This window comes from Vombatus ursinus, unplaced genomic scaffold (genome assembly GCF_900497805.2).
Source record: "Vombatus ursinus unplaced genomic scaffold, bare-nosed wombat genome assembly UNPS02014863.1, whole genome shotgun sequence".
Taxonomy (NCBI): domain Eukaryota; kingdom Metazoa; phylum Chordata; class Mammalia; order Diprotodontia; family Vombatidae; genus Vombatus; species Vombatus ursinus.
This window is the reverse complement of record NW_020954641.1, coordinates 30,808,899-30,826,290: the sequence shown is the minus strand read 5'-3', so window position 1 is coordinate 30,826,290 and position 17,392 is coordinate 30,808,899. Positions and strand designations below refer to the sequence as shown.

General features: G+C 38.8%; 1 protein-coding gene across 1 annotated transcript in view; it reads right to left on the bottom strand.

Moving 5' to 3' along the window:
* LOC114027687 (proton-coupled amino acid transporter 1-like) overlaps nt 1–17,392 on the bottom strand; it is a 43,521-nt gene that overhangs the window by 18,346 nt on the left and 7,783 nt on the right. Inside the window, exons 3-6 of the mRNA XM_027841765.1 lie at nt 13,978–14,073; nt 8,568–8,652; nt 7,675–7,893; nt 5,992–6,090 (exon numbers count right to left, since the gene is read on the bottom strand). Of these exons, the coding sequence (XP_027697566.1) occupies nt 5,992–6,090; nt 7,675–7,893; nt 8,568–8,652; nt 13,978–14,073 (499 nt within the window). The remainder of the gene's footprint in view (nt 1–5,991; nt 6,091–7,674; nt 7,894–8,567; nt 8,653–13,977; nt 14,074–17,392) is intronic.

Sequence of the window (17,392 nt, the reverse complement as noted above, 5' to 3'; positions counted from 1 at the left end):
ACACTCAGGTCCTCCTGACTCCAGGGACGGTGCTGTATCCACTGCACCACCTAGCTGCCCCTCCAGCTCATTTTACAGATGAGAAGACTGAGGCAAACAGGATTAAGTGACTTGCCCAGGGTGTGTCTGATGCCAGCTTTGAATTCAGGAAGATGAGTCTTTCTGACTTCAGGCCCTGCACTCTATATACTATAACACCTAATTTCTCATACTTTGAATTTAGGGCATTGTATAGAAAGTCCTTGGGGGAAAGTGGGACTCACTTAAGGAATATTATATCAATCACCTATTGGCTACTGCAAGCTTTTACCTATTTTCAGTGAGTTGTTCCATGGAACTTGGAAACTGTTTTACCCAAATCTGTGAAGAATTAGATATGATATTTGAGGTATATGCTGAGATTTATTTTGATATTTCCCAAGAGAAACTTCAGGAGCAAAACAAGCCAGAAAGATATAATTTAGGGGACCAAGATTGAACTCAATTTATATAAACCTAAAATTTGGGTTACTGGGTTGTACTTATATTCCTCATATTTAAAAAAATTATTAGAGTATTCTAATATTTAATAAAATTCTAATATTTAATAAATATTCTAATATTTCATTAAAATGCCACGATTTATTGGATAATTCTCTTATTATTGAATATTTGAGTTGCTTTTTTTTTCAATAAAAAATAATTCCCTCAATCTTCCCAATTTCTTCAGCCCATGGAAAAATAAGTCCAAGGGAGAAGCATTGACCAAACTAGTTTCTACTTCCAATTCCTTTGTCCTTTACCCATTTCTGATAGCTATAGGAAGGAAACAAGCATTTAATGCTTATTATGTGCCGGGCACTGTGCTAAGAATCAAATTGATGCAATTGATACAAACAGAAAGAAATGCAGTCCCAGCACTCACAAAGCTTCCATTCTAAAGGAAGAAGAGAACAAAAGGGAGCTGAAAGGGTGTGGGGGGTGATGGGGAGGTGAGGAGAAGATAAGGGTACCCACTCAGGGGCATAGGTTTAAAGTCCAGAATGCCAGGAACAGGACTGGGAGAGGAATGAAAGCAGGTCATCCTGGGACCTCCCACATAGTGGAGACTCCAGGAGAAAATCACCATTGGAGAAGTGGAGAGGGAGGCATTTTCCAGGGTGAGCAGGCCATGGAACATAGTAGGATGTTCCAGGGGCAGCAGGCCCCAGCAACTGAGGCAAGGTCCGGGATGAAATGCATAGTTTTGAAGTCTAGAAAGTTAGGAAAGGGCTGAGAAGTGAATGAAGGCTGGGCTAACTCCAAACAGTATGATGGAGCTTGCTCTAATCAGCCCTGGAGAACCTATTGTTAAATTTTGTGTGAGCATTTATATGTTGGAAAGGTGAATACTGCAAATTGGGCAGGATTTTTTTTTGTTCATTGTCTAGATTTAATGAAATTATGGATAAAATATTAAGAATGCAGTTTAAACTTAAAAGCATATCATGTGCACATTGCCCCTTCCCCCCAAGAGAGCTGGTTGTTAAACCAGCATGGACCCCTCCCATGAGCCTCAAAATAGAGGCTCCAGGAAGAACGATATAGTTTCTGGAAGGTCAACGTTTGGTTTCCTGCTTGAGTGCACTCAAAACTCAGACATCTGTTCTACTCATAATGATTATTTTTTTCCTTTTTAAAAGGGGCTGACCAAACCCTCCAGGTAGACTCTCTTGGTCAGAGTCCTGGAGTTGATCTCCTTGGCACCTCAGCTTGATCTTCCCCAATTCCAGTAGAAGTAAGAATTCCTGCAGCATACTGGACTGGATGACTTGGACATCTTTGATGGATTTGTGCCCACTCATCTCTAATATCTGAGCTGTTAGCACGTGGAGCCATATGGCTAAATTTTATTTCTTCGAGCAACCGTCTTTATAGGCTGATCTTTCTAGATTCCAATGGGTTCTCTCTGTTGTAAGTAACTTAGAAGCTGCTCCTGCCTTTTAGCCTGTTATAGCTGTCACAATCAGAATTCATCATTTAAAGCACCCTCCCACCACCCCTTCCTTTAAAAAAAATTCTGAACTTAACAACCATCAAATAAAATGATCTTTTCTTTATATACTGCAGAATGGAAGGAAGAAATTCAACACAACCGTGAATCTGTGTTATCTATAGCTCTTTTAAAGTCTATAATAAATTCAACATATAACTTAACATGTAAAAATGTCCTGATTGTGATTCCTTCTGGCCTTCTTTCTGATCTTTTTGTTAAAAAAAAAAAAACCACCACCAAAAAAACCAAAACCAAAGAAACAAAAAACTCTAAACCCCTCCTTTCCTCTCCTACTGACCTAATCAAAAACAAAAGCAAAACCCTTGTAATAAATATGCATACTCAAGCAAAACAAATTCCTACATTGGTCATGTCTAAAAAATGTTCATTTCATTCTTTCTCTTGAATCTATCACTTCTGGGTAGTATTACTGGGTAGTAATACTTCATCACTAATACTCTAGAATGATGGGTGATCATTACATGGATCAAAATTTTTAAGTCTTTCAAAGTTGTTTTTCTTTACATTGTTGTTACTGTGTATACTGTTCTGGTTCTACTCATTTCACTCTGTGTCAGCTCATATAAGTCTTCTCAGGATTCTCTGAATCTGTCCCTTTCATCATTTCTTATGGAGACCCCACTCATTTCAAGCACTTAAGCAAGCAGATTCTGAAGGGAACTTAATGATCATTGACTCTAACCTCCTCATTTTACAAATGAAGAAACCATGGCACTAAGTAACTAAATCTAAGTAAGCTAGTATCACACAGCTAGAAATCATGAGGCAGAATTTGAAATGAGGTCTTCAACTCCCAGCTGACTTGAATCATTCTTTTTACAACTACCATGCCATACAATCACATTACAATTACTGTACCTTCCAGAAGTGCCTTTTCTAACTATTATAAAGAGATGGAAATTTTTCCATCTTCCTCTTGGGTTAAAGTTTAAAAGTTGAGGTGGAAGTCCTCAGTATACTTTATGCTCCTTCCCATAACGTGTTTACTCAGTGTCTAGATGGAATCTCCCATTTTTAACATACACATCACCAAATGCAGACTCTCTGAGTCTTTCTCTTCACTTTTCTATGACTGCTATCTGCCATTCTCAGAGCATCTCAGTAGCAACTGTCACCAAATAGGTGCCTTCTGGGGCGGCAGTATCTCCTGAGAATAACGACGACCCCCTAGATGTGCACCATTTGGGGTACAGTTATAATTTTTGTCTCAGAACCTGGCCAAAGATTCATCTTCTGGTGACATGACTGTGGCTGTAACTGAAGGGGGGCTCTTTCACTAAAATAGTTTCACCACAGCTGACATAATTCTCCCTTCTTTCTCTAGGAATGAGGTCAGTTTTTCAAGAACTCAAGTGTTGGGGAAGCTAGGTGGCACAGTGGATAGAGCACCGGCCCTGAAGTTGGGAGGACCTGAGTTCAAATCCGGCCTCAGACCAAACACTTGACACTTACTAACTGTGTGACCCTGGGCAAGTCACTTAACCCCAATTGCCAAGAGAGAAAGAAAAAAAAGAACTCAAGTGCCTAATGATCACCTTCCATGTACCCTCTGCCTGGGTATCTCTCTGGGGAACCTTGAAGCTCTTCTGATCAGGAAACATAAAGGACAACATAGGCGTTATCTTCCCTCCTGAACATCTTTACCCAGTAAAGATGGCAGCTACCCAGAGATGCCAAAGAAATCTAGAGAGTATTTTTAATTGGGCCTTAGTCACAATTCAGGGGTGCTATGAAAACCACTATTGCCTTGAGTGGGTCTGACATCATCCCAATGCACCAGTCCTCTAACATGAGAAGCCATCTCTGTATTTCCCTCTCACACCACAGCCATATATTAGTACCTATGTTTCCTCATATTCATCATTTGTTACTTCACAATAACATTCTGTTACATTTGTATACCACAGTTTGTTCAGTCATTCTCTGATCAATAAGTACCCACTTTGCTTTATGTGTGTATGTATGTAATCATCTGTATTATATGACATATAATCGTATATAATTATATGTAACAATTATAACAACCCAACAACTGTATTTCACTACCCACCAGGGTCACAGACGACCTTAGTACTTGCAAGGGATTTTATAAAGGCTCAGCTATGGAAGATGCAATTGAATACTCGTGGACAACTCCCTGAAAGGTAATAACCCTTTATGTCAGAGACCTCCATGAAGTAACTAGTTTGGGGAGTTTTTGTCACCATCTTAGTTCATAGACCCCTGTCAGGAAAACAGGAAACATGCATACATGATTCCCTGGGTTGAAAATCATGTAATATGTTTAAGGGATGGTAAACAGTCCAGTCTAGAAGCTCAGAAAGAACAAGTAATGGTTGTCATCTAGCTAATTAGTGGAGTTGATATTAGAAAACAATTCTTTTCCTAGTCCAACGCTTTCTCTACCACACTAGTGGGGGTGGGTAATATCTGACAAATATGTTACTTTTATTTTATTTTAGAAAATAAGATTTATAAATGCCTTGGTTTTGTTTTGTTTTTGTTTGTTTTTATTGTTGTTTTTATTGTTGTTTTTAGTATCAGTCATATGAATATACTGCCCTCCCACCTCCTACTGAAATCAAACTCTTCCCTGTAACAAAGAATAACAATTAAGCAATTAAAAACAATATGTTAGGGGTAGCTAGGTGGCGCAGTGGATAGAACTCTGACCTTGGAGTCAGGAGGAACTGAGTTCAAATCCGGTCTCAGACACATAACACTTACCAGCTGTGTGACCCTGGGCAAGTCACTTAACCCCGATTGCTTCACCAAAAAGCAAAAAAAACAAAAACAAAAAAAACCCAATACGTCGAGTGTGTCCATATCTGTTGTTGCTATACAACCTCATACTTCTCTAGTAAATCTTAGGCTTCTCCTGCTGAAAGGAGGGAGGCAGGTTTCATTATCTATTCTTTATGATCAAGACTAGTTATTATAATCACTTTAGTTTACATATTAATAGTTCACATTTATATAGGGCTTTAAGGTTTTCAAAGTGCTTTCCATAATATTATCTCATTTGATCTTCACAATAACATTGTGTGATAATAATGATAATAACTAACATCTATAGAGTGCTTACTCTGTGCCAGGCATTGGGCTAAGCACTTTATAATTATCATCTCATTTGATCCTCACAACACTTCTGGGAAGTAGATGCTATGATTATCTCCATTTCACAGATGAGGAGACTGAGGCAAACAGAGGATAAGTGACTTGTCCTGGGGTTACACAGCTAGTAAGTGTCTGAGGCCAGATTTGAACTCAGGTCTTTCTGACTCCAGGCAGGTGCTGTTATGATCCCCATTTCATAAATAAGGAAATTGAGCCTCAAAGACGTTAAATAGCTTGTTTTGGTTCCCACAGCAACTTAGCATCTAAGGCAGGCCTTGTATCCAGGTCTTTCTGACCGAAGGTATAACACTCTCTACTACCACGTTGCTTCTCATTGTTTTGTTATGGCTTTGCTTACTTTACTGTGCATTAGTTCATTCACATGTTAGTTCCCAAGTCTCTGGAATTCCTTGTTTTCATCACTGTCATTTCTCAATAATATCCTATTACATATATTACATGTATATATATATATATACATACACATACATACATATTTATTATATACGCCTCAGTTTACTTAGCCATTCCCTAATTAATGGGTACCCACTTTGCTTTCACTTCTTTGCTACCAAATATATAAAAATATATACATATATATATATATATATAATACAATTATACCAACTACATAATTATCTCTCTATATGGTATATAAATTTATATTACATACAGATATATTTATAATATACAGGTATGTATATATGATATATTTTTACATATATATATTTAGCATTTCCTTAAATAGGCCTAGCTAGGCCTCCGAAACATTGAATTCCTCAAGAGGAGGATATAAATATGCACTAAATAATCAGTTCAAGTTCCAGTTCAAACCTTACCACACTAATGCCTTCGAGTGAAAATACGGCTGTCCCAAAGAACAGGGTGTATGTCTGCCAATTTGCTGACCAGGGCAGGTTCTTAGGATTTGGTATGTCCTGCAAAAAAAAGAACAGAGATGACAAGTTACCCTATTACATCAGAATATAAGCTCAAGTTTTTTTTTTTATAGCAAGGAAGATATCCCAAAATGTAAGTCAAACTTCGACTTAATATCATTTCAGTGTTCAATTGGGCAAGTCATTCATCAATCAACAAGCATATATCAAGTGCCTATTATGTGCTAGGAACTGTGGATACAAAGTCAAAAGTGAGACTGACCCTACCTTTGAGGAGTTTACAATCTAATTGGAATGTCATGTACACATACAGATAGATAGATAGACAGATAGACAAATAGATGGGTGGATAGACAGATGGACAGACAGACAGAGACAGACAGATATAGCTATAATAGATACATGATAATTGGGTGTTGGGGACCAGCAGCTGGGAGGATTCATGTAAAAGGTGGCTCTTGAGTTGAACCTTGAAGGGGGGTAAGGATTCTTAGAGGTAGAAATGAGGAGAATGTACATTCTAGGCATGGAGGACAGCTAGTGCAAAGGCTTGGAGATAGGAGATAAAGCACTGTGTATGAGAAACAATAAAAGGGCCAGTTTGGCTGAACTGTAGTGTACATGAAGGGCAATCGTGTAAGAAGTATGGCAAGGTTGGATGAAGTCATGTTTAGGACTTTAATTGCCAAACAGGTGTTTATGTTTGATCTTAGAAGTATAGTGAGCTACTAGAATTTGTTGAGTAGAGAGGATTTACAAGGTCAGACATGCACTTTAGGAAAATCACTTTGGCAGTTGTTTGGAGGTTAGATTAAAATGGAGAAAGACTTGAGGCAGATAGATGAGGTAAAAGGCTACCAATTGTATTGCAATATTGCTTAACCTCTCTGGGCCTCAGTTTCCATAATTGCAAAGTGAGGGGAATTTTCTATCTTTTCTATCTCTAGCTCTGTGATCTTAGGACCAAAACATGGAATTTTAGAGCTGAAAAAGACCTTAGGGAACACCTAATCCAATCTCCTTCTTCTACAACTGAAAGAATTTCTGTGATAGGGGTTCTTGATCTGGATGGAGACCAAGAGCTTGTTTTTAACAAGATATTTTGATAATAGCATTTCAGTGTAATTGCTTTCCTTTTAATATAATTTATTTTATTTTAAGTGTTTGGAAAGATTATTCTGCGAAGAGATCCATAGGCTTCATCAGACTGCCAAAGAGGTCTAGGACATAGAAAAAAAGTGAAAACCCCATTTGATGAAAGTGGCACCAAAATCTGTGTGTTTTCTACATATAAATATAGATACATGTATGTAATGTATATATATGTATATGTATATGTTATATATAGCCTCTATTCTAAAGTGACTTGTGGCTCTAAGGTTCTATAATTCTCTGATTTCCCTAAACTGCTTATGAGAATGTTGCTACATATCCTAATTATAATTCTTTCCAAAAAATCCTTATTAATATTTTTTCTATATTTCTACATTTTCTTCCCCTCTTATTCCTTTCCCTTTCCACTCCAAGAGCCATCCCATATAATGGAGAATGTTCATTTGTGACTTTTAACCTGCATGACTTGTTCTCTCCCAAAAGAATCCACTTGTGGCCTTGGGAAAGTACCTGTATAATGTAACTGAAGATCAAGGCCATACTCCCCAGGATGGCAATATTGCCCACAGTGGAGAAGATGGCTAGCATCAGGAGGTCATGGAAAAACACCAGAAGGATCATAAAAGGTAGGAAGGTGAGCATGTAGAGGTGCAAATGAAGATAAGGCAGCATCTCCTCTGTCGTCTTATTTTGCTGGCACTTGTTGCTGATGGAAGCGGTTTCTTCCACCTAAAGCAGGAGAGAAGGAAAAGTAGGAGAGAAACGTTCTTTATGGGAGAATGTACATAAGTGAGAACAAAAAGGTTTTGGGTAGATGACAAAAACAAAAATCCTGACTTTCAGACTAGAAAAGATGTTACTAAAGAAAAGCATGGAATTTCCTTGAGGGATCATTATGAAAGGCAGGTGGTGGCTCTGTGGAAGGTTCCATGCCATCTCATCTAGAGGTAGGGCAATGTCCTGGTAGCCCAAGGGTGCTATCCTCTGGGCATCTTTGTTACAGCCCTAAGATGGTGAGAGACCACAGGATGGGGTGAAAGGTATACTGTAAATGCTCCATTCTGGGTCCTTTCACTCGCTAGAGCTGGGGCAGTGTTTGAGCATTCTCTACTTATATATAACTGTCCCCTGAAAGCTTTGAGTTTTAGCTTTAATACATGCAAGTCAACTTAGCCTTGCCTTAGCCTTAGGCTTTAGAGTCTTCTGTCACTAGAAAGATACGTATTTATAGAAAGTCAGCTATGTTGCCTTCATCTGTGCTTTACAGCCTGAGCAAGTCACCTCTCTTGTCCTAATTTCAGCTCTGCCTATCTTCACCTTTGCTCCATTTGAAAGAAGACGTGCAAAACAGAAGATCCCTTCGTATCCCACCACCCTCCCTTTCTCCTCTGTCACAGCTTTACCTGTTTAAAGTTGTCAGCCAGAAACAAAAAATACACACTGCAGAAACCCAGCTGAGTAATGATTAGCAAGGACCTCACGAGGTACCTGGGGAGGGTAGGAACAGATAGAGAACAATCTTTTTTTTTCCTTTGTTTTGAAGAGGGAATTTAAGAGACTTTATCAGTTTAGATCCTTCTTATTTACACAATTCTTTTTTTCCATGTGTTTATGATTTCCAGTTAAGGTTCCTCTGTTCATCCTCACACCTTCACATCCACGTCCATTGGAAGCAACTTGGTATAGCCAAGTTAGCAATGGACTGAGAGACAAAAATGACTTGGACTCAAGTTCAAGATCTGCCACTAATTTGCTAATGAATTTCTTTCTCTTTGCCTCAGTTTTCTTACCTGTAAAACGGGTCTAGAATAATCTCTGTTCCTCTCAAGGTTGTGGTGAAGAACACAGTAATGTAGAAAGTTCTATACTTGCAGGAGTTCTTAACCTGGGGTTCATGATCATGTCTTTAAATATTTTAATAATTGTATTTCAATATAACTAGTTTCTTTTGTAATCCCATATATTTTATTTTCTGCATTTGAAAACATCATTCTGAAAAGTAGTCCATAGGCTTTGTCAGGTTGCCAAAGGAGTTCATGGCATTTTAAAAAAATTAAGAAACCCTGTTTGAGGGGCAGCTGGGTGGCACAGAAGATAGAGCACTGGCCCTGGAGTCAGGAGGACCTGAGTTCAAATTCAGTCTCAGATACTTGACCCTGGGAAAATAACTTAATCCCTATTGCCTCACCACCCGCCCCTCCCAATAGCAAAAAAAAACCCAAAAACCGTTTGGTAGAAATGTGGGTTATCATTATTAATTCTATCTCTATTATTAGCACATAGTTAACTTTGGGCAAGTCACTCTCTGTGCCTCAGTTTCCTTCTTTAAAATTGAGTTTTGTGTAGATGGTCTATTCAAAGTCGTCCTGCTTCTCAGGTCCTCTTCTAGCTGCCATCAGTGAGCAGCAAGATGAAGCAAGGTTGGAAGACCTGACTGGGCCTTCCATTAGGGGGGTCTCTTGTGGTCAGGAGACGCTTGACTTAACCAGAAGGGCTATATCAGCTGTTTCACAGTGACACCCAAATGGAGCTCCCAGCTCCTCCTAAAGTCCTGACCTCATAACAAGCCTACTCCATCAGATCAAAGCCTCCCTTGGATACTCCTGCTTCAATTCAGGTCTGAACTGAGCTCTCTGACATACATTTCAACTGGACTCTCTATGATTCTCTCCAGGTTGCTTCTCCCCACTCTTCTCTGCCTCATAGCCAAAGAGAGCATTTCTAGGGGTGCGAATGTGTGCTAAGGGTTTTACGATTATTGTCTTATTTGATAATAGGGTCCCTTTCCTCTTGAGGACTGGACCACATGGGTGAGGTCCTAGAGTCATTCCCAAACCCAAGGGTCAAGGGAGACATCACGTTCATAAGTTCCATGGAAGTTATCCTAAGTCCTACAACGGAGGAAGAGGGCTTTGAGCAACATTCAAGGTCAAAGGCTCTGCTCTGATTAGGAAGCATTGAGTCCAGGGAGCAGCCTAGTTATCTTGTCATATAACCTGAAAGATCAAAACTTAAAGAAATTCCGGAAGCGGGTATGGGGGACCTGAGAGGTTCTTCCAGTGTTAGAAAAGAGGGAGAAAAAAGTTATCCTTAAAATTATGTAAGTTTTTGTTTTAATGTCTATCCTTCTGCAGATCATAATTTAATATACTTAATATAATATATACTTATATAATACTTATAAACCATATATGATAAATCTATACTTATATTAATATAATTAATATACTGTAGAAATAATAGTAAAACTCACAATTATTAATTTGGGGGGTCTGAATTTGTGACTTTCGCTGTGTATGAGAACTGCTGGTGTTGAATAATTTCTCTATCAATCAATTAATCTCTAACTTATGGGTTATAGGATCACAGATTTAGAACTAGAAGAGACCTTGGAGGTCCCTCATTTTATGTATGAGGGGGCTGAAGCCCAGAGAAGAAGTGGATTTGCCCAAGGTCACATGGGTAGTAAATGGCATAGGCAGGATCCAATCCCATGTCCTCTGATCCCAAATCTAGCACTTGTCACCCTTGTCATCCTGTTTACTACTCAAGTTATCCTGACAATGCTTTCATTGAGCCTGGAGAAGATGCGCTTACCTGCTAGGACTTTTAGTTCCTAAAAAAACATTCTGTACACTGGTGCAATAGTCCATAGAACACTAAACATAAAGTAATAATAGTAGGATAACAATTTGTCCTAGGATAATTTCTATCTGAATTTCATCATCATCATCATCATCATCATCAATAATGATAATAATAAAAACTTTGGACTTTCAGGTTTATAAAAGGATGTTCCTCATAGTAACCCTGGAAGATAGTTAATGAAAGTATTAAATAAATAATATTGCCATTTTATAGATAAGGAAACTGATGCCAGCCTTAGGGAATTGCCTTGGGTACTAAGAGGTTTGTGTAATTTATTCAGAGTCATAGGTATATGTCACAGGATTTGAGCCCGAGTCTCCTGGACTCAAATTCCAACCCTTTATCCAAAGCCTCTTGCTGACTGCCTCTTAATTCACATTTATTTAGTGTTTTAAAGTTTACAAATGAAATGGAATTTGAAGGAAACATTTCATTAATGCTCCCATTACTGTGTTTTTCCATAGTGTCTACCCTGGTACAGCAGCCAACTTTGGCACATGCTCTCACAGTGTGCTCAGTGTCAGGGACTGTCATGGGGCTGGTGATGAGATGAAGCAACTGGAAGAAGAGAATAGAGATGGAGAAGACCTGCTCTGTCTATGTGGAATGCTTTTCCAAGGAGAGCCCAGCCAACCCAGTACACAGCACCGCCCCCCAGGGAATCTACAGAGGCCACGGGATCATCACAGCTTTGATTCCTTCCCTTTAAACTGGCCAATGGTATAGTTTGTTGACTTGTGTCAACTCCTGAGATACTAAGCCAGGAAAACTCTAAAGGAAAAGAAATACTCCTAATCTGGGGGGAATCCATTTGGCAGAGTAAAAAGAACACTGTAGTTAGTGTTAAGAGACCTGGGTTCAAGTTCTGGACAGTGGCAAAAGCTTTGAGTTTGGAGTCAGAAGAGCTGGGTTTGCATTGTAGCAGAATCAGGGAAAGTGGTCGAGTCAGAAATAGGTCCTGAACTCAAAGCCAAGTTGTAACACATACTAGCTATGTGACTTTGGGCAGGCTGGTACAGCTCTCTGAACCTTAGTTTCCTCATCTATAAAATGGCAAGGATACTTTGTAAATATTTATATTAACTATCTTCCAGGGTTACTGTGAGGAACATCCTTTTATAAACCTGAAAGTCCAAAGTTTTTATTATTATTATTGATGATAATGATGATTTCTTTTGATGGAATTCAGATAAAAATTATCCTAGGACAAATTGTTATCCTGCTATTATTATTTTACATTTAATGTTTTGTGGACTATTGCACAAGTGCATAGAATAACTTTTTTTTTTTTTTTAAGAACTAGAAGTCCTAGCAGGTAAGCTCATCTTCTGCAAACTTGCTGAAAGCATTGTCAGGATAACTTGGGTAGTAGATAGGATGACAAGGATGATGTACCCCAGCCTATTCCCAGATGGTTTTGATTTCTTCCAGTAACTCTATATTTTGAAAGTTTTTTTTGGAGTTAGGAGTATTCATTGAAGACAATAGCCTTACATTTTATCGATCAATGGTATGTCTGGACAATTATGGGCAATGGTTTCACTTATCGTAACGCACCATATTCATTACAGTTTATTGGTTAAATTCTCCACTATATTTTGGGGTAGATATTTGTAATATGAGGATTTGTTCTCTGTTAATAAGCTTCTGTTGTATAATTCAGGTCACCTAATTATGTCTTCTAGGACATTGAATAGATGCTAAACTTTTGCAGCCTGCAGTGATCTGTAGCATAGTTTCTTCTGTGCATAATATGCTCAGGTATAATATGTGTCCAATAATAAGTCCAGGTTCCTTAAAGATAATTTTTTCTATAATTGCTGGTGGCCAAGCCCTCTTCCTGAATCACTACCCTAAACCTCTCTGCAAGCAAATCTGTATCACTCAGCCATTTGTTACATGTTGTTAGTTGATTTAATGTGGATGCCTCCCATGAAGAATGGGCAATTCATTCCCTGGATCTTAACCATTCCATAGGCTCCCTAGAGGAATAAATGACTTTCAGTTAAATTCAACAGATCCAATAGCATGTGGGATTGGCTTGCATGTGGCTCAGTGGATAGAATACTAGGCTTGGAGTCAGGAAGACTCATCTTCCTGTTTTCAAATGTGGCCTCAGACACTTACCAGCTGTGTGACCTTGGGCAAATCACTTAATCCTGTTTGCCTCAGTTTCCTCCTCTGTCAAATGAGCTGGGGAAGGAAATGGCAAACCACTCCAGTATCTGGCGAGAAAACCCCAAATGAGGTCACGAAGAGTTGAACATGACCAAAACGACTGAACAACAATGACAAAAATAGCATTTTACTGGTTTTTTTTTTTTGGTTTTACTCTTATTCTGTGAAGTTACATCTATTCATTCCCTAAGTGTTTCTTTAAATTTTTCACATTTATCTTGAGCTCTTAGAACAACTATCAGTTCTTTTATCTCCTTTTTCACAAAGAAGTGTTCATCTTTCTGTAGTTGATTTGGAGTGATGGCCTTGTTTTTTTTATTAATATTGTATGAGGTTTTATCTGAATGCTTTCTAAATTTGTTGTTCATTAATTATTACTGCAAGATCACAAAATTTAGAAAAGGAAAGGACTTAAAGAATCATTTAGTCTCATCCTTTCATTTTAGGGATGAGGAAATTGAGGCCCACAAGAGGCAAGTCTAAGATCACACAGATTACTTTGAGTAAGAGAGCCAAGATTCCAACCCAGATTTCTGAAACCAAATGCAGTGCTTTTTCCAGTATTCCATGCTGCCCTGACTTATTAACATTAATTATTATTAATAATTGTTATTGTCAAAGCCTCAAAGAAGGATTTTGGTATAATAAACAACTGGTATTAATACTATCATTAATATTATAGTTAATAGTAGTATTGATAATAAGTTATCTGTTTTTTGAAAATCCTTCTTTGAGGTTTTCATTTGCTTCATTCATACATGGGATAACAAGTAAGCCCTTGGTTGAAGATAAGAAAAGGACAACAGTCCCTCCCAGAAAACTAGAAGGCTTCCCAGGACAAACAGTCCAGATTAGTATCTCATTTTCTAGGTAGTAGACACCAATGACGTTCATGCTTTTCTCCTTCCTAAGACCATGAAGCTAAACAGTCTCTCAGTGAGGCCTTAATGTATGTTCCCCACTTACAGGTGAGGAGCACAGTATTACCTTGCCCACATGGAATGGTTACGAAGCCAGAGGAAGGGACTGGCTTCCAGTCCATACATCACAGTATCTCCGTAGTCCACAAAGGGCTTTTGCATCCTGGAGGGAGACATAAATAAGTATTAGCTGTCAGCTAGTTTAGCCAGAGCCTTCATGGCAGAGGTGAAAGAGCATAGATCCACAGAACCCTAGAACCCTGGACTCCTAGGAGCATGGACTCTTGGACCTGGAGAGGCCCTCAAGAGTTCAAACAGCCCAACTCTGACTCAAGCAGGAATCCTTTCTACAGTATTCCTGGCCAATATAACATCCAGCCTCAAGTGGAAATTTTCCAAAGATGAGGGAGAATTTGGCAGAATGCACAGAGTGCTGGAAATCCTGAGTCTGAATCCTGCCTCGGATACTTACTAGGTGTATGCCTCTAGGGAAATTCCTTAACTCTTCCACCTGACAGCCCTTCAGGTAAGTGAAGACATTTATCATGGCTCCCTTCTATCCTATTTCTGTCTTCTTATTTTCTTTTAAGAGATTCCCACAGAGATTTCAGTTTCCAGTCTTCTTGCCACTCTAATTACCTTTCTCTGGACAGCAGGAATGTCCAGAACTGACCTGGTACCTGAGATGTTATCTTAAGAGGAGGGCAGAGCACAACTCAACTATCATCTCATATCTCTGAACACGAGACTCTGATTCAGGCGGTGTGGTTTATCCTTTGTTCTCGAAGAGGACCATGACATCAGAGAGATGATGACATGACTAGAAATTGAATTGGATTTGAGTGAGGGAGCGCTGTGCAAAGTCACCAGCCTCATTTTCTCTTCCAGAGCCATCCGGGTCCAGTGATCAGATATAGATCAGGACAATTGGAGATGGCTCAGGATGCAGTGGGATTCCTTGGCCCTTTAAATTTTATTTATTTATTTGTTTATTTTGCTTTTTTGGTGAGGTAATCAGGGTTAAGTGACTTGCCCATGGTCACACAGCTAGTAAGTTTCAAGTGTCTGAGGCTGGATTTGAATTCAGGTCCTCCTGACTCCAAGGCTGGAGCTCTATGTACTCTGCCACCTAGCCGCCTGATCCTTGGCCTTTTTAAGCTAAAGTCTTTTCAAGTTCTCACCAACACCCATTCAGTGAATAGGCCTCTTTGAGAAGTGATTCAAGGGATGGTCCCTTTAATAAAAAAAAAAATCAAACTGGAAGGGGAAGACCCTCAGGGTTGCCCTCTCATGGGGTACCCTTACCTGAGGGTATTCTGCCCAAAGGAAGGTAAATTTTGATGGCTGAAACCTACCTAGTTAACTTGGGGTTTATTGGCTAGATTTCTTAAAGACCACACCTTAAACCCAATTCACTCTGGATCTCATTGATTGGACAACGATAGGTCCCTGACCAGGCAAGGATGCATTGACTTGTTTGACAATCCCATCATGCTTTTTATTCATATTAAATTTGCAGTTACTAAGATCCCAAGGACTTTTTCCAGATGAATTATTGTCTGGCCACATCTCTTATATTATGTAGCTGTAGCACTGATTTTGGTCATGCGCTGCACTTTACTTTTATCCTTGTTAAATTTCATCTTATTAGATTTGGCCCATTGTTTTGGTCTGTTGAGATCTTTTTGGATTTTGATTCTATCATGGTGGCACAGTGGATTGAGTGCTGGACTTGGAGTTCTTACCTACCCTGAGGAAGACTTGAGTTCAAATTTAGCCTTAAACATTTATGAACCGTGTGACCCTGGGCAAGTCATTTAACCTCTGTCTGCCTCAGTTTCCCCATCTGTAAAGTGGGGGATAATAATAGCACCTATCTCCCAGGGTAGTTACAAGGATCAAATGAGATTTGAAAAGAGCTTTGCAAATCTTAAAGTGCTATATAAGTGCTAGTAATTACTTTTGTTGTTGTAGCCCTTCTAGTCTGATGTCATCTGACATTTATGCCTTTGTCAAAGTCACTGCTAAAACTGTTGAACAGAATAGGGCTGAGGGTAGAACAGGGCCCTCTCTGAATGAACAAAGACAAGAAAGAAAAGGTACAATATGTAGATGATGTGTTCTTGCTGTTGGACAGGCAGAAGAAGGCATCTATGGGAAGAACAGAAGGACCAGAATTGAAGAGACAAAGGTCAGCATTGGCCTGTTCTCTCTCCTTTAGTGGTGCCATCAAGTGTCTTATTTTTCTAGAGTAATTATTTTACCATTCTTCTGGGCTAAATCTTTGACTCACTGGATAAAGATGAAATGAATAAAAAGAGAAATGCAAGTCATGCTACAGGGTTCTTAACCAAATACAGGATAAAATAGATCATTTTAATGACAAGAAATTGAAAGGCTTTTTCAGGAACAAAATCACCATACATAAGATAAGAAGGGAAGCTGTTGATTGTGGAAAAAAATTACATGAAATTAGAGGTCTGATAGCTAAGATATATAGTTAGAGGTCTCATATCTAAGATTAATACATATATATAGGACCAAGAACCATCCTTCAATTCATGAGTGATCAAAGGTTGTAAATAAATAATTCTCCACTTTTTTTTTTAATTTTTTAGGCAATTGGGGTTAAGTGATTTGCCCAGGGTCACACAGCTAGTAAGTGTCAAGTGTTTGATCTAAGGCCGGATTTGAACTCAGATCCTCTTGACTTCAGGGCCGGTGCTCTATCCACTGTGCCACCCAGCTGCCCCAATGAATAAATAGTTCTCTAAGGAAATGTAAACTAAGAAGAATGATATGAAAGATTGCTGCTGATTACTAATAAGAGAAATACAAATCAAAACAACTCTGGAGTTTTACCCCAAATCCAGCAAATGAGCAAAGATGACAAAAAGTGGGAATAATCAATGTTGGAGGGGCAGTGGAAAGCAAGGCACACTAACATACCATTGGCGAAGAAGGGAATTAGTACAGCCATTCTAGAAAGACATTTGGAATTTGATTTAAAATGACTAAAATGTCCATACCCTTTGACTCAGACCCTTTACTAAGCATATACCCCAGGGAGGTTGAAGGTGGAAAGGTCCTACATATACATCAAACTATTCATACTAGCACTTTTTTGTGTGATTATTCAGAACCAAAACCAAAACAGCTCCCTTTAGATTGAGGAACGTAAAACATGAAGGTTATGGAATATTAATACACCAAAAGAAGAATTTAATGAAGCATGGGTAACCTTTGAGGGAACAGCTTCAGGGAGGTAGTAGGGTTAGATGCCAGAATGCAATGGTCTGAGAAGTGAGTGGGTGGTAGGAAGCAGAGCCAGAAAATGTAGATAACTCTTCCTAGAATTTGATAGTAGAAGGGAGTAGATATAAACGATGACAGCTTGAGGGGCTGGCAGATTCAAGTAAAGCATTTTTTCTTTTTCTGTTTTTTTTTTTTTTTTTTTTTTTTTTTTTTTTTTTTTTTTTTTT